At 47.8% G+C, this 22,780-nt stretch overlaps 1 protein-coding gene across 1 annotated transcript in view; it reads left to right on the top strand.

Annotated features, from left to right (window-relative positions):
• The window catches only part of PTPN4 (protein tyrosine phosphatase non-receptor type 4), a 1,253,225-nt gene that overhangs the window by 196,570 nt on the left and 1,033,875 nt on the right, over window positions 1-22,780 (top strand). Inside the window, exon 8 of the mRNA XM_078682081.1 lies at window positions 7,812-7,932. Within this exon, the coding sequence (XP_078538207.1) occupies window positions 7,812-7,932 (121 nt within the window). The remainder of the gene's footprint in view (window positions 1-7,811; window positions 7,933-22,780) is intronic.

The raw sequence follows: 22,780 nt of genomic DNA, 5'->3' as shown, positions 1-22,780 counted from the left end.
TGATGAAGTCTCCTATTTTTTTCCCCCGTCCCCTGTGGCCTGACCGAATAGCGATCTAGCTCCACATTTAAAACTGCATTAAAGTCGCCGCCCATAATGAGCTCCCCCACTGGCAATGCCAACAAAAACGCACTAAGGGCTGGAAGAGCCACGCAGTGGAGAGCTGGTGGGATGTATACTGACACTATATTAAATCTTTTCCCTTCCCATTGGCAAGAGATAGCTGCAAAAACGTCCCTGCACGTCCCTCCAAACCTGCTGGATAATTAGGGGAAACCGCTTGCGAACCAGTATGCCAACCCCTCTGGAGCCAGTAGAGAACTCAGAGTGCACCACCATCGAGTAGCCCCAGCGGTCCAAAGCCTTACATGCCGAGCCCACCAGATGTGTTTCTTGAAGCAAGGCTACTGCAGGTGCCGCTCTATGTATATATTGCAACACCAATCCTCTTTTAATTTTGTCGCCCAACCCATGGACATTCCAGGTGATTAAAGTCATGGGGGACACTGGGGCCGGTGGGGGGACAATAACTCCTGTAGCATTGTGCGCAGTACCCATGTCTGCCATCAACGTCAATCCAGTGTTGTAAATCAATCTCCCTTATATGCACCTCACATAGCACAACAGCAAAATACAGCCCAGAACAGAAACTCAAATTTATGTCAATCCTCCTCATATAGTGACATCATTTTGCTCATTAACTTTCCAGCTTTGCAAGAAACAAACAACACCCCCCCTCCCCATGAACTCTTTCCCCCCTTCTCCTCGCCCCACTCCCTGCTCCCCTGCCTGTGGATATACAACTACCCACCCCCCAACATGGCAGAGTGCCTGAACCCCACTTAACCATGCTAAAAACGCAGAGGGGAACTGAGCCCTCCGTTCAATGGCCTTTTAAATTGTCTTCTAACAGATACAGCCCTTAACACTACCATTGTTCCACATAATACCTCATGACATATCTAAATAAACGGCAAGTAATACAAATTACATACTCAGTCATCTGCAACTTAACAGAATCCCCCCCAAAAAAGGGAACCAAATCTGCACTTACATCACCCCCCCCCCCTACCGCAATACTTGTGTGAGTTCACAATGTTCGGCATGCAGTGAGGCAAAAGATATCTTATTCCTGCTCATTCAGACCACTTGACTCTGCAGCATCCTCCATCACTATCTCTCTGGTCCGTCCCTCCCCTTCGATTGCCGTTCTTGCTTCCGACCTTCGTCCAGCCTTCCAACCAGTCCCAGGCCACGTCCGGCGAGGCAAAGAACCATGATTTACCGTCCCGTTCTATCCTCAATTTTGCCGGAAAAAGCATTGCGTACTTAATGTCTCTGCTGCGCAGCTCCCGTTTAACTGCCTGTAAACTCCTCCGCTGTGCCTGGACTCGGGCAGTAAAATCGGGAAAGAAGGACACCTCATAGTTGGCAATTTTGACCGGCGGGCCAGTTCTCGAGGTCTGCAGGATACTGTCGCGGTCCCGAAAATTAAAGACTCTGGCAATCAGGGGTTGCGGCGGGGCGCCGGGCCTGGGCCTTCCCCCCGGTACCCGATGAGCCCGTTCTATGGAGAAATAAGCCGAAAGTGACTTGGGCTTCAAGTGCTTCGTTATCAGATCTTCCACGTACAGGTCCGCAGCCGGCCCCTCTGCCTTCTCCGGAACACCAAGGATACGTGTGTTTTTGCGACTGGCCCGCCCTTCGTAATCGTCCAGCTGCTGTGCCATCCGAAGCTGTCTGGTCTCCATTTCGGACTTTTGGCGCTGAAGCTCAGAGGTGTCATCCCGTAGCGCAGTTGTCGCTATCTTTAGCTCCTTCACCTGCTTGAAATCGGCTCGTAACAAGGAGACCTCCACTGTAACAGAGTCTATGAATCTACGCATACCTCCAATGTCAGCCATGACGTCATGTAGTGTCGGATGCGGCTCTGAAGGTGATGCTGCCACCGAGTCCCTCTTATACGCGCTCGGCGAGCCGCCCTTATCGCCATTCTTGGTCCACGCAAATTTGGACAGTTTCTGGGAATTATTTCTCGATCCCCTGCCACCTGACGCCATCGCAGGAGTCGTCGTGGGAGCTCTGCAGGGAGAGGGGCGGGGAGGAGGGGCGCACGTGCCACAGTCACGCCGACAATAGGTCCTTACTTTCAAAGCCTCCCAACCATGGGCAGCGCCGGGCCAACGTTATCACTGCACCTCAGACTTCCTAGAGGCCACAAACACGGTCAGGGATCCACGTGTAGTAGCAGCATGTGGTTTTATAGTACGTCCCAGGAATAGTCGCTCTGTTGAGTCACTGCCCACACAGTGCACCCCCTCGTAGTGGCAGCACGCTCCAGTAGGTCGCCTCACTACGCTGCGACCTAACAGAGATCAATATCCGGGGGGGGGGGGGCGGAAGGACCATCCAGCCCCAATCACTGGCGCATCCCCTTGATCAGCAGCGCGCCAGGGCCACCAGGCTAGATCAGGGCCGAGGGGGGGAGGCGCAGATCCACAAGGACACCCCCTATGTATCACGCTGGGGCCCTCCACAGCTCACACTCCTCAACCCCACGAATCAGCTGCGTCACCAACGGGCTGGGGGGGAAAGAAGGCCCCTCCAGAGGGCGCCCGCAACCAGCCGGTGCCCGCCAGCAGGCCACGCGCAGGCACAGTCGGACCGGACCAGGCCCTCAAGTCTATTATTTACACGCGGAATGGCGCAGCGTTGTTCTGGGCCTCAGTCAGCAAAAACAAGGGGCAGTGTACTTACAGGGCGTCTCCAGTTGGGCCCCCGGAGTCCTGAGAGGGGGCCCCGAGCCTGGCAAAGTCCCGGGCGCGTGACTCCTGTCACCTCCTCCACCCGCTTGGCCGCAGTCCGGTGCCTCAATTTTGGCGCTCGCCTCCAGACCTCCGGAGGCCTCCAGAGAAACCAATCCGGTTGCCAGCATCGGAGGGCGCCGGCGATGTCACGCGCCGCAACTCAGTGCGAGTCCCAGGCCGGTCCCGAACCTGAGGGGGGAGCAAGTGGAAGGGAGCTCCGTCGCCGCAGGCCAGAAAGCAGGGCCGGGAGCCGTCTCAGCCCCACCGAGCCGCCATTTTGCTCGCCGTCCGTCTCAGCAATCACCAAAGTCCGCGATCATCCAGGGGAGGCCATACGTCCACCCACCCCCGTCCGTCGGCACCACGGGGCTCCAGGTGCTCGCAGGGGTCTGCGGAGGGAATTCCGCTGAATTCTCGGGCTGTAACGGATGAATGGGCCAAAGAACGGAGCGGAGCTCGTTCAAGCCGCAGCCATTCCTCTTGGCTGCTAGCCACGCCCCCCGAAGTCTCCTATTTTAATGCTGCTAAAACTACTGACATTGCTGCATAGCACAAAATGCGTACCGGGTGCAGGAGTGCAGCGCGCGATGCTTATATTATGGAGACACATGTCATCAGTTCCCCAGCAATTGACTTTTTGATGCGGTTCACCTGCTTTTATGGCCTGCACCTGCAGCTTGTTAGTGTTCTTGCCTGCGACTGGGGGAGACGCTGATGTTACAAGCTAGGCTACCATATTTAATTCCTCTGGAGAGTCTGTTTTTGCCCTGTGGTAAGTTTACGTAGGCTTTTATAATCGTTCCACTCGCTGCAAACTGCAGGTTTAGGCTAAGACAAACTTCTAATGGAATTCATGGGGCGCACTCTGACAGTCCGCTCCACTTGGTTGAACCTTTCCATTTTTCAATGTGTACCTAGTACCTTCAAAGGGCTACAATCATAATAACATTTTTAAATTTAAAGTGCTCTAATCTGAGGCAATAAGCGCGAAAGAAAATACAAAACAAGTCAAACCGCACGACAAAAGCGGATGGGAATTTTAAGTAGCAGGAAAGAATAGGGCTGCTGCGCCACTGCCCGCAATGTTGTCTTTAAATACCGCCCATCACCCCAAGCCCCTATAACTTAAGCTCAGTGGTCCTTTTAGTGGGAGATGGTAGATGTGCTTTGAATGGAATGCTACAACTTCTAATCAACAACGTACACCTTGTGAAAGACCATTCTCTCTGATTGCATATGACTGGGAACCAGTGCTTTAAATGGAATGTTTACATTTTCCAAACATCGCCGCGCTTGGATGTTAATACAAAATTACAAAGCCATATCGTGGCACCCTTATATCGAGGCAGGCTTGAGGCTCTTCCATCCACTTAAAGCAAAAATTCATCAGTCACAGGTTCGGAAGCCTTCCATCGCTGGTATGTAGGATGTAGCGCGGCCCATCATGGGACGTGAAAGGCTCTTTACAGGGCGGACAGAAGATGTGCACGCGGGGACTGGCTTTACTGGGGGCAAAAAAAAAAGTCCCCAGAGTATCAGGCCGCCAGTAAAGCATCCAGTCCCCGCGTGCACATCTTCTGTCCCACGGCGTGCATGCCTGGAATCCGTATCGATTCCAAAAGGCTCTCGCCATGGCGAGAGCAGCACATGCGCTGCTCCCGCCAGGCCGAGACCTAAAAAGAGGAGGGGGGGGTACCAAAGCGCAAAATCCTCATGCATTTTCCAAAGACTTTTTTTTTTTTATCCTCATTTGCCTGACCCTCGTTTCCAAGAAAAGAACGCCAACCGCCATACATGTCGTTAGGCCACGGGTAAGATCATAATCCTTAATCAAGCCCAGACATGAAAGCCAGGCTGGCGGGAGACGCTTTCTGGAATGACAGAGGAAGGAAAGATGTTAGGCGGCCTGCCAATCCCCTCAAAACTCCATCAAGGCATATTTCGGCCTGTAGGACCAAATGCAATCGAACGGAACGACCACATTGGACCATGGAGTGTGTAGGCATAATAATCGGACTTTTGTCAAAAGTGTTTTCGCATAAACTGCTGAAGGGAATCACACCAAATTTAGCAGTAACCTAGATCTTGGTTCACAAATTGTGCTTTTTGTGATTTGGTGTAAATCCGTTAAGGTTTAAAAATAATATATATGCATGGTTGGGTCCGAGGGACTCCCACGAGAGTCTGCGGGAGTGGCAATTAATAAATGAAGCGTTCATAGTGTCCCAGGAAGGTTTGTTTTACCCTTGGGCCATCTCCCTTCTGTGGGAGCGAGCGCTCTGATTGGCTGCCAAAAACATCAGTGTGTGTTTTATGTGTGGGTATGTATGTATACATACATACATACATGCATATATACAGAGGCCCCCCTCTAATAGCACATTTTGGGCCTAGAGGACTCAATTCCTTTGTACTGCGTATATTTATAAAGGGGAAGGGGGCCCATGCCACGCCCCCCCAGCTTTAAAAAAGCCCTGGGAACCCCATCCCTCCATGTAGCTAAAAGGAGAGGGGGACATGTGACCCCTCCCACAGCCTTAATAAAGGCATGGAATTCAATCTCCCAGAGTTGTTACTGTAATTTAAAGGCAGTTTTTAATAAAGGGAGGGAGTTGCTAGTTTCCCACCAACCCTGAGAGTTCTTAGACCCAGGGAACCCCAAGCCTGACTCGCTGTGTCCTGGAGAGCCCACCCCAGTTCAAGCGTACTAATGCTGTTTTCTAAATATTTCTTGTGAGCGTCATTACCCCGTTGTAAATTGATTTCGTCCAGACTAAATTAGCCAGGGTGTTTTAAGCTGCTGCTCACAGGTTATGACAACGCTTTACGAACGCTGCCGGCCTAGCAAGTGACTGTTTTGTAAGCAGGAATTCTAGCTGGATCTGTGCAGGAGAGACTGGCCTAGGGAGCTTAAAGGTTTGTTTATAGGCTCTTATCAATTTGTCTAGCAGAGGAGCCTCATCACCTAGCATTATTTCCAATCCGAATCCGAGGGTTGGCCTCAACTTGGCTTTCATAACTGATCCTTTGGGTTTTAGCTCATGGCCTCGAATGGATCTGGCTAGTGACGAGAAGCCATAATTGATGGTCTGAGCTTTCACCTTTATTGCCTTCTTCTGGGAGCCAAAGAGCACCAGTTGTAGGTACTTGAGATAAATATAACTATAAGGACTGAATTGCTATGGTTTTGTGTGTGAAACTGAGCATAACTATAATGGCCCTGTAACTTTTTTTCCCAGTGAATAGATATAGTAATGTACATGTATATTCACTGAAAAAAACAAAAAGGTGAAGTAATGTTATAGTTAGGAAAAAAGGTCAGTCACAGCGTAACGTTCTAAACTCTAAAAACCGCAGAGATAGAACTAGTAAAGTTCTGTGTTTTTTAGAGTTTGAAATGTTACATTGCTACTGAACATTTTGCCTAACTCTGGCGTTACTTTGACCTTTGGAATTCTAACGACATGATGCTAATGGTAGTGCCTGGCCACTCTTCCGTGCACGGCCGTTAGCACTGCGCAGCGGGGGGGGTTGGCCACATCTACCCGAAGGCCAACCCCTTTGCAGTCTGCCAAACCCACGCACCGCCTTTGGCGAGGTACCGTCTGGTTGACCTTGCAGCCCTGGGCACTCATTCCCAAGGGCCAAACATCTATATTATGGGAAAGGGGGCATATAGCCTTAATAGTCCCTGGGAACCCCATACAACAGGATCGAATTGCAGAAAGAAGAAAAATTGGGCAGTTCACCACTCCCCCACGCCCCTCCACCCCAACCTCCTCCTGACCCTTAATAGACCCTCGGACCTGATGCCCTGGAACTGAATTCTAAGGGGAGGGGTGCATGTGGCCCACTCTTTGAGCCTTAGTGGGCCCATGGACCTTATCCCTGGGGCCAAATTGCAGAAAAAAGGGGAGTGGGTCCTTGCAGGCCCCCTTCCTAAGCCATGTCAGACCCGGGGATCCCATTCACCGGGGCCGCATGACATTATAAAGGGGAGGTGGGCAGCATGCCCCTTCTTCTCTGAACCCTATTCGTCCCTGAGGGGCCCATCCCCCAAGGACATATTTGATCAACTAGGGGTGGCGCAGCCCCCCCCTTTCTGAGCTTTGATAGGGCCACATCACCAAGGGCCGAATTATAAAGGGGGTGGACGGGCAACAAGGGCACCCACAAAGCACTACGTTAAGTTGCGCAGGCCGTGCACGCCTGTGGCCCTAGTTGGCTCCCCCCATAGAGCGGGAGCTGTTTTTTGCATGCTGTGTGGCATAAAACCAGAACACAAGTATGCTCACAGCTGGCGGGAGCATTTTTAAAGCTTCTGCTGGCTGGGAGCAGACTTGTATGTTTGTTCCCGTTTGCCAGGAGATTTAAAAATGCTCCTACCAGACGAGAACAAACTTAAGTTTGGGCAAGGAAACTACTATGTCTTCGGGGTGGACACAGTCACTGAGCCAGCCTGGAGGAGGGGGTTGGGTTCCAAGGGATCTTTGAAGGCTCAGGGAGAAGGGATCGCGCAACCCCCTACCCTTCTTTTCAAATGTTGTCCCTGACAGATGGTGTTACCAGTGCCTAATTCGGGTTCAGGGAGCACAGTTGCACACCCCCTTCCTTAATTACTCCACTCGGCCCAAGGGGATTGAGTCCCTGGCCTTTTTAAACTAAGGGGCTTATCCAGATAGTTGCTTGCTAGCTTTTTTTTTTAAAGAAATTGTTCTGTTTGCTAAACACCAAAGCTATCCCTTCAGCTTGAAATGTAAATGTGTTTTCCATTAAACGATTCTAATAGTGAAGTTTTTTCTTTTGGTAATTTGATGTTTTCAGGAAGAACCACAACATTACCTTACTCTTTCGATATGATAGCTGTTAACAACGGATATTGTACTTGAATTTTTTTATGCATTTTTACTCTGCTGATGGAGAATGAATTATTCTTTATACTTAGTACAATGAAGATCCCATGTTCATTTATGTAATTTAACTGTGCTTTCCTTCATATTTTAGCCGAGCTGGGTGACTACAACCATTTTGAGCATATGCCAGGATATCTTTCTGAATACCTCTTTATCCCTAATCAACCTCAAGACTTTGAAAAGGAAACGTCAAAATTACATCAGCAGAATACGTAAGAATTTAAACGTTTAACTGAAATGTTTTGTAGTGGAAATTGGTTGCAGTCCTGTTGAATTACTTGTTTGTTTACATCAGTCATGTCTAAGTCAGTCAACTCCAGGAACGTTTTCCACCCAGTTCTGCTGCATTTCAGCAGCTGGTATTTTAAGGTCAAGGGACTTTTACTTTAAGTAAAAAAAATTGCATAATGCTCTCCACAGGTGCCCCTCAGTAGATTAAATGAGTGCCACACCTGGGATGGTGTGTGCACTTGAGTGTGTGTTCACTACACCTTTAAAAATCACGGATCTTTTTCATTAGGTTGGTGGGGTTCTACTAGTGCCTGTGGTATGGCTTTTCATTGTAGGCCAAGAAAAATACCAGTGGTGGTCCCTATTCTGTGTGTTTAAGAAACATTCCCTATTGCAACTCGTACTTTGCGTGAATCAGTCTTATTTTGCCTTGACGATGGCATACCTTATTTTCCTTGTTTGAAGTTTATCCTACCGCTGTGTGTAAGTAATTTGCCCTTCTGCTGACCATCCATTCACCATTCCTGATCACGTTGTCTGTGGTGGAATTGTGCCCTGCTTCTTTTCATGCTTTGTGTATGATTCTTACCCTTCTACTGTTGTGTAGGCAGAGAGAGAGCTAAGCAGTGAAGGCATCATAACACTACTCTAATATTTCAGTGGAATCACTGATTAACCCTTGGAGGTCATCTTTAAGGGCACAGAGAAGTGACTGGGACAGCAGCATCCATATACTTTCTGGGCTACAGCTTGACCCGCCATCACCTGGTACAATGTGCGAGTTGATGTTCCTCCTGCAACGCCAACATTGAACCATGCTAATAGATGCCACCATTAATTTTGAGGCTGGACTATTGCAGTGCTCTGTTTAGTGGACAGTGAAAGACAAAATTAGCCTAATTGAAAGAGGCACACTATGTCTGTATTTGCTTAGTGCGGGTTTTAAAGTAGCAGGCCATGTCTTTAAGTATGAAAGACACTGGCTTCCAGTATCCATCTGTATCAGACTTAACATCTTACAAATGCTAATAAAGTGCCAGCATAATATGGTAATGACATGTCCCCCCGCCCTCTATTTACCGTCATGCAATGAGGTTAGCAGATGTCTACCTTGTCACAATGCTCATGTTTAATTTAGCTTAGGGCATATTGCCAGGAACGTTTGCCTCTCTCGAAGAGAGAGGGAGCGTTTTGGATGTTGCATGCATCCCAAGATTAAATATGTGAGAGAATGTTTTTGCACATTAGGTATCTGTTTTAAAAGGGATGAAAGGAGTGGATACATAGTTATTTAGCCTGCAGCACAACGAGTTGAGGCTAGAGTTCTAAATCCTAAAATGGATACTTTTGGAGACGACGGTGTTACTGGTGATGCACCTTATTACATATCCACTGTCTCAGGATCTTGAACGGTCTGGAATTTTACTTGCTTATTTAGATTTCTACTTGGAAGTGTTCTTTTTCATTGATGCTTCCATCAAAGGTATTGGCCTTAAGGTCCTGCTTCACTTGTTGCAGACAGATGTCTGTGACACACAACCCACCAGATACCAAAGGCAATCTTTGAGAATGAGTGACTTTTTGCCATGTGGTTTGTGGTCATAAATACACACTTCGTTCACACGAGCAGCACTCCCATTCCAGGAGTCCCTCTCTGAAGGGAAGCTTAAGACTCCACAAGTCTCTCGCAAGAGAAACATTACAGAAAGTAATGCAAACATGGACGGTGATCCTCGTACTCCTATTGCTACTTAGGAAATCATGTAAAGACATTACAGGTTCAAAATAATCTTCAGGACTCTTGCTGATGCTGCGACCATACCTTCTGAGTAGGTGTTCCCCCTTCTGGCACCACCCAAGCCCAAATAGATGTTTTCTGAAAAGTGGTGGACTTCTCGCGGTCCAAATACCTATTTCTATACCCATGTGAGATGCAATTGTACTGTATGTGTAATCAGCAACTAGATTTACTATATATATATATAGCATGCCATGAACGCGGTCATAGTACCAATATACTAAAGGGCACTGAAATATTGTTTCAAACATCAAATTGGGAATATTTTAATTTAATTCTGACAATTGGAAAATGTAAATGTATATCTTTCATTTATTCTTTTTCCTAAATGTATGTTTAACAAATCGTAAAATATGCGTGTCAAACAGATCGTCCTTCGTAGAGCGAACGTTGGAAACTCCAAGTCTGTCTTCATTATCGTTTGTTGTAGTTCAGTTCACACGGAAGTTTGCAAAAATGTCGGTGAACAAGCCTGCTGGGCAGGGGAAACGCGTCTGACTTTTTCATGTAGCTGACACATGAAATAATTTTCTGCCAAGCAACACGGTGTCGACAATCCATTTTTTTGAATTTCGAGGATATTGCAAGACAGGGCTTCAAGTCCTAAAAAGCGTCGACGCGCCTCTCGTTCTGGAGGCGGTGGGTTTTAGAAGCTATTCTACTGAACATATATATATATATATATATATATATATATATATATATGTGTGTGTATATATATATATATATATATATATACACACACGCCAACCAATTCCTGCCACCTCCGACCACACTCGTGCTTCGGCGAAGAAGGAACTCGGACCACCACAGCAATTTCAGGCAAGATGTAAGTTTATTCGCGTTTCTCACACAGCTTACAACAACGCGTTTCGGGCTTCCAGTGCCCTTGATCACATTCAGCTAATTACACGTCACTGCACTTTTTAAATATTTTACACACACTGTGCACGCCCCCTTGCTTCCGTGAGATGCAGGTCACATGTCAATAGAAACGGACAAAAGACTGTTGTATTTCTTATACTACTAAACCAAAGATTTATATATCTGCTTAAATGCTTTTCAGATATGCACGATAAATACGTTATCTCTGACATTTGGAAAACACAGTCAAATAATTGTTATCGAGAGTCTATATAAGGATGAATCCTCATGTGATGTGTCTACATCAACACTCTGACAGAATTAATACTGTAACACAAAATTGACTGTTTATACCCGTGTGTATTGTTTGTAGGTGTCAGTGTGTTGTCAAATACAATCTGACCATGTGACCAACAAAAGTGCTGAAGTGCTTATAGTATCTGGGTCATTTTAGTTTATACAATAAAGTGCTTGAATAATTGTGCAACAGTGCAAAGATAAAAAATATATAAAGTGTCGTGTGTGCATTCCATAATGATAAAGTCGACAACCGCAAATTCCATAGCACATCAATTACATACATCTTTAAAAAAAATGGTTTAATCCAGCCGGATTAAAACCCCTGTAAAAAGTATATTTGGAAAATTGCCATAAGAAAGTTTGTTTTCATACGTATCAACGATATCAATATCAAATTATTATACATTTCGTGGAATAAAATTGAGAGAAACATTGCTATGCAGATAAGAATACAGTTGATGGGCAGGATATTGAAGCGCAATATTGGTATTTCTAAGATAAATACAGGATAATATTTTTAATCCGTATCAACGATATCAATATCAAATTATTATACATTTCGTGGAATAAAATTGAGAGAGAAACATTGCTATGCAGATAAGAATACAGTTGATGGGCAGGATATTGAAGCGCAATATTGGTATTTCTAAGATGCATACAGGATAATATTTTTAATCCATAACGTTGGCGTATACGGAATCACAATATTGTGTGCAATTTATAAAAAGGTATACATATCCTCAGCATTATTGAGTCCCCGGGGCCATTTACTATCTAATTCTAGAATAAATCTGGTTTCTAGCTTCCGCAGTTTCCTTTCTCTGTTACCACCTCTTTTACTTTTAGGAACAGCGGCAATAACAAAATAAGAAAGGCAATTAATATCTTTATTGTGGCATTTAGAAAAGTGCCGTGCCACGGGATAGGCGGCGTCATTGTGGAGGATAGCCCTTAGATGTTGCAATATCCTGACGTGCACCTGTAGCTTTGTGCTTCCCACGTAATTTAAGCCACAGGTGCACGTCAGGACATACACAGCGAAGTCCGTTTTGCAATTAAAGCTACCCTTGATGGCAATAGGGGATGTATCAAATGGTGTCTGGTAAGATGTCTTGTTACAACCAAATTTGCATGCACGACACACAGTGCATCTTTTAAACCCCCTGGATGAATGTAGCCACAGCATTGGTTTAATCGTCTATGGGGAGTTTTTGTCTAAATCACTGCCCATCGATCTGCCTTTTCTAAAAGTGACAACAGGGGATGATGTCAAACGTTCACCCAGAACCTGATCTGTGAGGACAATGGGCCAGTGTTTTTGAACAATCGCTCTAATTTTTCTCTCTTGTCGCGAAAAAGTCGTGATAAGTCTAGGGTTATCAGAGTTGGTATTGGTAACTCTAGGTGTGGACTCAATGGAAACTTGCTTAAACAGACTAGCTCTTGGTCGTTTGTCTGATTTGCTAATCGCATTATTGATGAGTTTGTTACTATAACCTCTCAATAATAATCTTTTGCGAATATCCTCAACGCAGTTACGAAAATCATTTTCATCACTACAAATCCGCTAAAGGTGGAGCACCTCACCATAAGGTATACTGGCGATGAGGTGCTTAGGATGTGAGCTAGTGGCGTGTAATGTAATATTACCTGCCGTGGATTTTCTATGTAGGGTACTTTCAAGTTTGTTGTTGTTGACCTGAAGCTTGACATCCAAAAACTCTGCTTGTGTGGTATGGATATGTGAGGTAAAGGTTAAGTTGAGGTCATTGTTGTCGATGTCATCAATAAAGTTTTGTGCCGTTGAGATGTTACCACGCCAAATTATAAAGACATCATCAACGTATCTAAGATACAAAAGCATGTGTTGCTCACACACTGTTTTGTATTGACGCCTGAGGACCTGTTCCTCCCACCAGCCGACGTGTAAACACGCGTAGCTGGGGGAGAAACAGGCCCCCATAGCAACACCCCTCAATTGTTTAAACAGTGTGTTATTGAAGAGAAAAAAATTGTTCTGCAAACACCAGTTGATCAATTCAACAATAACTTTTTTGTGGGCATAAAGATCAATGGGTCTAGTAGCTAAAAAATGTTTGGTCGCTGATAAGCCTTGTGTGTGATTAATACTTGTATACAAGGATTCTATGTCTAAAGTTATTAGACATAGATCATCAGACCATATAACATCTTGTATTTTCATCAGAAAGTCCCCAGTGTCTTTAACAAAACTAGGGAGAGATGTAACCAAATCCTGCAAAAAGTGGTCGATGTATTGACCAATGTTTTCACTAGCACTATCAATGGCAGAGATGATGGGCCTGCCTGGCACCGGAGTTACCCGTTTGTGTATCTTTGGAATCAGATACAAAACGGGCAACACTGGATGTTCTTCGAATAGATATTTCATTTCATCGTTGGAAATCAGGCCCTCTCTTCTCCTTTGAGCTAACATTTTCTGCAAGGCCAGTCTCGCATTTTCGTATTCTTTAAATGTGGCTTTTTGGTAACACTGTTCATTACCTAGTTGTTTGTCCGCTTCTGCTATATATTGTTTTTTAGACCAGAGAACAAGGTTTCCCCCTTTATCGTATTTTTTTATCACGATGTCATGATTTTCGCCCAATTTTTTGATCAACTTATCATATGCCAGTTGCCTAAAAAAAGAGCCGTGCTGTTGCTTATTTTTCTTAACATTCATATTTAGTTTTTTATGGTCATTGATGATCATATCATGGTAGGTATCAATCGAGTCTTTCGGCATTAAGGGAACAAAACTAGATTTGTTCTTAAACGGACTCAAACCCGCCCCTTTCTGCACATAGTCTATCTTACGAAATATCTCTTGTGTGGAGAGATCTATAGGGTCCAAGGGCTCACTATTCGTAGGCTCTTCTTCTTCAAGAAGGTCATGTATAGTTAATACACCAGGGACATCAGAAGCACGTAGGGACGGGGTACCATCACAATCATGCACATTATCATTAGAAACATCAATTTGGTTTTTGTCTGCTTTTAATGCGAAATACTTTTGAAGTTTAAGTTTGCGTATATAGCAAAATACACCGATTCGAGTTTGTGCATAATTGAAGTTTTCACCAGGACAAAAGTTCAAACCTAGTGCCAGAAGTTGTTGCTCTGCTTTGGTGAGAACTACATTGGTTAGATTAATGACACTATTGTCTAATTTAGTTTGTTCTATCTCCAAAACGTTTTCTTTTTTGTGCCGATCTTTGAGCCTTTGCATTGTTGTTTTCTGCGTTTGTTTCTTTGTTTTCGTCTGGCCTCCTTTGTGTCCTTGGGCGTAATGTTTTGAGTCTCTCCTCTACTAAAAAATCCAGCTCCTCACTCATATTGAGAATTGGTCTTTTATCGGAGATGGTTTCAGCTGATATACTCGAGATACTTGAACCACTCGTCATCGATAAAGTATCTAAGTTAGAGGAATCATCGTTGGGACTTGAAGCTGACTCAACGCGTTTAGTCAAGTTTATATATATATATATATATATATATATATTTTTTAAATAACTTTATTTCAGCAGCTAGTGCCATAAACGTTTTGTGCAACATACATTACATGCATCCGAATAGCAATACAAATAATTAAGATTCTTCCTAAAAATAATAAATCAGCAACTAGCTTTACCTCACCCATCATATGCCCTGAAACCGCAACTACTCAAAGAACGTTTGCCTGTGGCACTGTCAGCGATGTTGAAGTCAAAGCCTTTTGCAACACACAAAATCAAAAGTAATTGACTAACATGCTGTTTACACATCTTGTATAGCAAACCGCCAAAATAAGATCAGTGAGCTACTTCCAAGACTAGGTAATGCCTCAGATACCAAAGGTCAGTAGACTAAATCTTTTTGCAGGTGTTAAGATCTTTTTGTGTCACACTATGTCCTGAGCTTCCTAGATTTTGCTGCTCCTCAAGGGTGACGAAAGCAAGACTGACAATATGCCTCTGCAACACCATTTTGATTTCATCTTGCATTTGTACTTGCTTGTTGCAAGTGCTTTGGATAAATCTGTTGAGTTGGTTCACCAGGTCTTAGTGACTATTCACATTTAAGCATCTCCATTTTGCGGCATATCTAGCAAAGGCAGCTGAGAGCATCTGCATTTGCAAAGTTTAAGAAAGAGCCAGTAACTATTGTGCCCTGGTTGGTGATCACCAATATCATTTGCTTCTACTTAAGACATTTTGCTGGATGAGAGTGCATGAACTCAAAGGTAGGGGTCCCTAGAAGAAGGTCCACACTAAATTAAAATCTCAAGTATTTAAAGGGCACAGAAGAGACATTGTTTTAAGACCGTTTACAAATCTGGACCAAACTAATCATTTTACTAATTAATCTTTTTCTGCCGCAAGCTTTACAAACTAGCAAGTAGGATAACGTACAATTACATCTTACTGAGGCTGTAAACGTGTTATTGGTCTAGGCAGCTGACAAAATGAACCATTCCAGTAATAAAGTTTTAGTGGTCAAATATGTGTCTGCTAACTGACACTAGTGTTTAGAGAGAACTACCATCAATATCCATACATGATAATTTATGGTCTGAAAGATTTTGAATGAATGGAAGTCGTTCTGCAAAAAAATATTTTGCCAGTTGAGGCAAAGGCCAAGGTAGTGCCTGACTCTGTTGCTCATAGGATTTTTGTGATGCACTTAAGTGGCGACTAGTCCAGTTGATACTCTGAGCAAAACGTGGGCATTTCTTTTTAGTATAGTCCGCAAGTAGATATGACTCCAATTTGCCGCAGACGTGAAATATAATCTAAGAATTCTCCCCAGGTGCCAGACTGGATCCAGAATTTTTTTGTCAGTACCGCTTTGTGTTGGTAGAGGAGTCGGGGCGAATCCATATCGACATGGTCCCCCGAATGTGACATCAACTGGGTCCATCTAAGCCCTCTTAACGCACTAACATCAGTTCCTTCTTTCCACGCTAAGCAACGAGAATCTGCACTGCAGTTCCTCCGCCCATTCTTTGACCTACTTCTCGTTTTTTCGTCAGCAGGGCAATGTGCCCTTTTTGACTCTTTTTTTCAGTGTCCTCAGGGTTCAAGCCTTGTGAGTCCTGTGGACAACAAATGAATGCCATGGACCCTCACTCAGTTTACATGTGGTGTCTGGGTGAGCACCTTGACTCCAATGAGTGCGACTCTTGTTGTCAGCGCCAACCGAAGGCACAAAGAGAAAATCGCATGCAGCGCAGTGTCACAGTCATTGAGGTCTTTTCTTCGTCCTCGGTCCCCTATGTGCTCTACAGACAGGTTATTGTACTTGGACGGCTGGAGGTAAGTCTCGGTGTAGGCGATCGAAGTCGCAGTGCCTCCTGCCTTCGTCGCATACCGCTGGTCCCTGTTCTTCTGTTAAAGTACTGGGCATGAGTCCGCCTGTCCCTCCTATCCTGAGGCCGGGGCAACTTTGACTTAGATGTAAAAATATCAATCTCTTTGTTCTATTTTTGGGTTGTTACCTTCCTCTGGAGTGCTCTTGGGCCCCAAGGCGGTGCATGAGAAGTACCTGTATCCCTGTCGGTAGGTTCCCCTCGGCTTCAGGTCAGCTTCCTGTTTCTGACACCATAGCGACACCACTGCACAGCCTGTTGAGGTTACCACCTTCGGCTCCTGTTTCTGGTCTGCTGACTCACATTACGGCATTGGGCTCTTGTCTGTCGGTTCCGATTGGGGTGCTGGCGACGCCGCCCTTCTGATGTCAAGGCATCACCTTCTTGGTGTGGTATGTGTATTTTCTCTTCTTCTAGCTCTGCCCTGTGCTTTCTTAACACTCCTTGTTTCCTCGCCTGCTTCTCCCATCCTCTGTGGGAATCAGTGGAGCGCCTCTTGCCTCACTTCCGGAGGAAATTCACAATGGTCTTGTTCCATTTGTACTTGAGGGGCAACAAGTTGCCAAACTTAGCTCCTGCTGTGGTATGGATACCACAGATTCTGTTGGTCAGGCTATGGCCTCTTCCGTAGCTCTGCCAGCGTGCATTCTTGCATACTTCCAGGTTTACAGAGCCTGGCAAACTGCTTTGATTGACATGCCCTTTGATCGGACAATTTGTTTCCCCTTGTTTCGTCTCTTATCAGCCTTCATATAGCAGAGTACCTCTCTCCCTTCAAGTGTTACACCCGGTATGATGATCTGCTTGTTGCTTTTCTTCTAATTTATTCTGTCAGTTAAAGGTTTAGTTTCCAGCCCTTTGGAGCATATCTTACTCTGTGGTCTCATGGGAGCCTGTTTTTGCAGCCGCTTGATTTTTTTTCTGCCCAAGTACTTACTCTGTCTGTTATTCTGTTATGTTGTGTGGATGCACTATTGCCTTGTTCCCTGTTTTTCAGGGACCTTATTTTGTATGCCTTAGGGTTATTTGTGACCAACCTATACACTTAGTATCTCTTATAGGGACTTCAACTTCATCTTTTCTCTTCTTATGTCCATATGCTCGATAATGGTACCACAGGCAGTCAGACTCTTTGGCCTGGGTACAGTTTTCTTGTGTAAGCCTTTTTTATACTTTATCGTGCTCTTGATGCTGTTCATCTGCAGCAGTTTGGTTTTCTTTGTATCTGTTTTTACCCTTTAGTCGTACTTTCCTACCTAATTGAGTTACAGCCACTGCTGTTTCCTGCGGGTTTGTTTTCCTATACATATCTGCCATTGCACCCTTGGGGTAGCCGTTGTCTGCTGTTCTTTTCTATTCTGTTTCCATGGGACACTAGTCCCTGTGGTTGTTAGGATCCATGTTTTGGTATCCTTCTTTCATAGGAGACTTGGTTTCCCTGTATCTACATTCCTCCTCTTAGGTGGATATACTGTTCTCTCCCTCCCAGCTCTATCCAATGCACTACCCTACTTCTCATCATGTACTTCTATCAATATCTTTAATCTACATATACCTACCTCCTTTATGCATCTATATCCTTTCAATGTACTCCTAGATCTATATATCTGATAGAGACTACTAGCCGCCATTTTTTTTAACATAGAATTATCCCCAGGGGTGAGACTGGATCTGGAAAATCTTTCTTTTCCCCAGCATCTCTGCGCTGGGGGCGGTACCCCGTGACTCCGCCCTGACGTCGTCCGCGGGAGTGACGTCAGCAAGGCCTCATAAGCCCCACCCCGGCGCACCGACATCAGTTTTTTCCTTTTCCGCATGCAACGCAGCTCTGGTTCGTGCTCTGGGTCTGTTTAGGCCTTTCCCTTCGCTATTGCGTGTGTTTTGTGGGAACAGTGGGCGGATGCCTTCGGGCTTTAAGACGTGTTCGTCTTGTGGACACCTGATGTCGGCGACGGACCCTCACCTCATTTGCATGTGCTCCACTGATTGTGAGGCGTGCCAACTGTTGAAGCCGAAGTCGCGGCAGAAGCGCCGGATGAAACATCTCTCGAGTCGCATGTCCACGTCGCCTTCGTCACCTCGATCAGCTTCTGCGGAAGGTTTTCGAAGCAGCCGTCATTGTTGTCGTCGTCCTCCCTTTCCTGTGCCGCAAGAGCGTTGCTCCCCTGTCATTAAGTGTCGCAGTTTGTCTCCGAGGGCTGGTTTCCGGCCTGTAGGGGGCGTAGGCTCTCCGCGGGTGATGCGGCCCAGCGTATCGTCCCCCTATCCACTGTTTCCCGGTGATGGGGTGTCGAGAGCCTAGATGGAGACACAGGCGGTGGCTTTGCAGGCCTCGCTGGCTTCTCCTCCTCCTCCTTCAGCGGATCCCTTGCGCGGTGTCGGGCCTTCCGCGGCATCGCCGGCGGCTCCGCTCCCGGCTCCGACTGGTTCGGATCCAGGCTTGGAGGATGTGGTGCCGTTGGGGTGCGGCCCTTCGGGGGTCCCACCTTCGGACCACGGCGCCCCGGCTTCGCCGCAAACTCCTGTGGGAGTCTGTCATGTGTCGCGGGAGGTCGCCGGGGCTCAGGTCGCATCCCCGAGCCCCTCTCGGCCCTTTCACCAGGTGATACTGTCTAAGGCCGAGGTGACGCCGCTAAGGCGCCAGCAGCTGCTGGCCCTGGTGGCGCCACTGGGGTCGGCGGACCCCGCTTGTCCCATCATGGGCCAAGGCTAGCGGGGGACCCCTCTTCCCTCCCCGGGCCCCTCCCATCCCTCCACGCCGGCGGTTGCCCTGTCTGAGGTCGAGTCAGCCTTGGCGCCGCCACAGGGGTTCGGCGGGTCCCTTTCGTACCCTCGTGGGTCGAGGCTGGCGGGGGTCTCCTTGTCACTCCCTGGGTCAATCTCGTCCCTCCGCGCAGGCGGCTGCCTCTCCGGAGGTCGAGTCGCCCTTGGCGCCGCCATGGGGGTCGTCGGGCCCCTCTCATCCACTCATGGGTCGAGGCTGGTGGGGGGCTCCTTGCCACTCCCCGGGTGCCTCTCGTCCCTTCACGCATACGGCTGCCTCGTTGGAGGTCGAGTCAGCACCGTTCCGGCGCCGCCTCGCCTCCGGCCCAGCCCCGGTCTCCTGCGCTGTGTGATGTGGCGGAGGCCTGTCCGGCGTCTCTCGTGGCGCTGGATGACGACGACGCCCTGCTCCAGGTTGCGGATTCTACGACACCGGACAGGCGTCAGGTTGTGGACTTGTCTTAGGACATCCCCTCTTCCCTAGAGGTTGGGCGCCTGCTGGTGTCGTCCTCGCCGGAGACGGGCCGCCGCGTCGTGGCAGAGGAACCACAGGTCCCCCACTCCTCTGCGTCTCTTTCTCCCTTCCGGACCTTTTCCTTCCCCACTCCGATTGGCTTTGGGGGTGGCCGCCTTAGCTTGCAGCCGTCGCCAACAGAGGAGCTACTTTCCCCACCGCGGGGCCCTACGAGGCGGGTGCGGCCTCCGCTCTGTTTCCACGTCTGTGGGAATTTTGCGTATGGGTGATCCGGCTGCTCTTTTCCCCGCGGATCATCTTTTGGAGGTTCTTCACCAGGGCTCTGGTGGGAGGGAGCTGTTGCTTCCTTTTGAGGGTTCGCTCCATTTTTCTCTGATGAGGACTTGGGGGCACCCTGCCACGGGGGATCCGGTGCCCCAACACCTTCTGCAGCTGCACCTTCCAGCGCCGCGTGACCCGGTGTGACTTTCCCTTCACCCCTCTGCCAGTGGCCCCCTTTTGCGGACCGCATTTCCCTCCCTGCTGTTGCTGTTTTTGCCACCATCTCGGGAGGCCCACTGGCTGGACTCTTGGGGCTGCAATATGTTCGCTTCGACCAGTGCGGCTCTGCGGGCCCTTTACACTTTGTGTGTTGGCTAGGGCCACCTGTTGCTTTTGGGATTCGGTGGAGTCCCTTGGATCTGCAGCGTCCCAGGAGGGTGCTGGTGTGAACTTGCGGCACCATGCGTTAGATGACCGGGAGCTGGCGGCGTTTATTCTTCGGTCCGCTCTGGACATCTCGGAGGTGCTTGGTCGTGCCATGGCTTCTTCGATTGCCCTTCGCCGCAATGCTTGGCTTCGGGACAGTGTGTTCCCGGAAAATGTTCGGGAACGGCTGGTGGATCTACCATTCGATGGCACTCTTTTGTTCCACGCCCCGGCAGACTCTGCTATCCGGAGGTTCTTGGCGGGGCTTAGGCCTCCTCCTCCTCCTTCTCCCCCTTAGTGACCTGTGAGTTGATCTGGTTTTTGGGAGCTGTTCTTCGTTGGGGCGGGTCACCCCAGTTGTGTGATCTGTGTGATTCATGTGCCTGCGAGTCCTCTTTTGTTGGGACTGTGGCTATGATGGCTGCTGGCCAGCCCTTCTTGACTGTGTGTTTTTGCTTCGGGTTATCTACACCAGGTTGGCCTCGAGATTAAGCCTTCTGTCTTTTTCTCTTTGGCTGCTTGACAAGCCATCTGCGGGTTTTTTTCACAGCGGTTCTTTCTGTTGTCCTCTGCTTCAGACGTTTCTTCCTAAGAGGGTTTCCCATGTCTTGAGACTGAACATACTCTATGTGGGGTAGTGGTAGCTGTAATATAGCTTGTTCTGTGCTTGGAAGTTGTGGTTGCATTCGGGCGTCTGCTCGCCCTGGTGTTTTAAGTACGTTGCAGGTGCAATTCCCTTCTGGGTGGTTTGGAATGCCTTTGGCGGCGCCCGGGGTATCCTTCTCCGGTGTCGCTGTGCTGTTAGCCTGGTCTGCCTTGCCGTCTGTGGCCTGGCGTCATGGCTCTGGTTCCACGCCTTTTTATGTTGTGTGTGCGCACCCCTCCCTGAGGTGTGTCCAGGCCCTTCTTCACTTTCCTGCTCTTTGTTTTGGGGGCTGAGATGGATTTATGTTCCTCCCTCTTTCAGGTGCACCCTGCCCGGTCTTCCTGGGTGCCCCCGGGCTACTTTTTCTGCTTCCGCCGGCTTGTTGCTGTTGGCACTGTTCTATCTGGTCTATTGACTTCTAGCTGTGGTAGGCTCAGCTGCCCTCTTCGCGGGGTGTGTTCCCGGTGGGGGGAACTTGCCTTCGGTCTGCCTCGTCTCCTTGGTGTCTCTAGGTTGATCTTCTTCCTCTGCCTTGCCTTGGCCTTGGATGGAGGTTTTTGTTGCCTGATATAGGCGTGGGGTGCTTCAGCCTCCTCTTGCCTTGCCCCTGATTCCTCTGCGGAGTGTGAATGAGCTTACTCTTCTTTTCTTCTTTTCTTCCTTTCTTCTTCCCGCATCCCCCTTTGGATCGGTGGTGTTCTGACTGTAGGGGTTCCCCTTGCCTGGGGGGACAGGGCTCCTCGCCCTGTCTGTCGGACTCGTCCCCTATGGGACCCTCTGTTATGTCCAGGCTGGTGAAGTTCTCTTGCAGGTATGGCTAGGGTATCTATTCTATTTTAAGGAATCTGCGGCTAGTTGTCTCTATCAGATGTACAAGTTACTTACCTTCGGTAACGATGTATCTGGTAGAGACGATTCTAGCTGCAGATTCCTTCACGACCCGCCCTTCCTCCCCGTTCTGAGAGGGCCTTTGGCTTGCCCTTCCCCACTTGCCAGTCTCTGGGTGCTTTGTCTTCTGCGAATGTCCTCTTTTACTCCTCCCTAGCGAGATGCTTGTTTGGTGGGTTTGCATCGATTCCTTCCTTTCTGGTACTTGACTGTTAGGTACATGGGTGCTCCTGCATCCCTACACTCTGGTGTTTCCAGTGTGGGGCCTTCTCATATTTCCCCTTTTTCCTGGTTTGGAGTTTGACTCATGTGCAGTCCTCTGAGTTGGGGGTCTCTTGACTGGGCCTCAGCCTTGACTCCTTTCAGGGGACGTGACTGTCCTTGGTGGTGTTGTCTTGGGGTAACTGCCCTTCACTGTTAATGGGCTGTGGTTGCAGACTTCTTTTGTCTACTGCACAGTTTTTCAGATGCTTTTTTTCTGTCTCCAGGGAGAATGTTGTATTTGCTTGCAGGGTTACTTGCAGTGGCTGTGCTCTGGTCTTCCCTTCTATGACTTTTGGTGCCACAGTGCCTGGTACTATCCCGAATGGGCTGTTCCCCTCCATTTGCTTCTTTCCTTTCTGTTTGTCTGCTGTTTTGCACACTGTTCCCATATTCTCACAGTTTTTGTTTCTGATGGTTCTGCGTTGTGGAGCGGAAAAGTTCTCCGGAGGAAACTGATGTCGGGGGCGCCAGGGTAAGCTTATGTGACCTCGCTGATGTCACGACCGCGTACGACGTCAGGGCGGAGACACACGGTACCGCCCCCCGGCGTAGAGATGCTGGGGAAAAGAAAAAATTTCCGGATCCAGTCTCACGCTTAGGGATCATTCTACGTTAATGAATGTGCGGCTAGAATCGTCTCTACCAGATACATCGTTACCAAAGGTAAGTAACTTGTACATTCATCACTTTCTTCTAATTCAGCATATCCAATGCACTAATCTATTTCTCACCCTATACTTCTGATAGATACATCTGCCGTGTGGATTCCTCACCTTGTG

The sequence above is a fragment of the Lissotriton helveticus genome, chromosome 3_1 (assembly GCF_964261635.1).
Source record: "Lissotriton helveticus chromosome 3_1, aLisHel1.1, whole genome shotgun sequence".
Taxonomy (NCBI): domain Eukaryota; kingdom Metazoa; phylum Chordata; class Amphibia; order Caudata; family Salamandridae; genus Lissotriton; species Lissotriton helveticus.
Note: the sequence above shows the minus strand (reverse complement) of the source record. Positions and strands in the feature narration are given on the sequence as shown.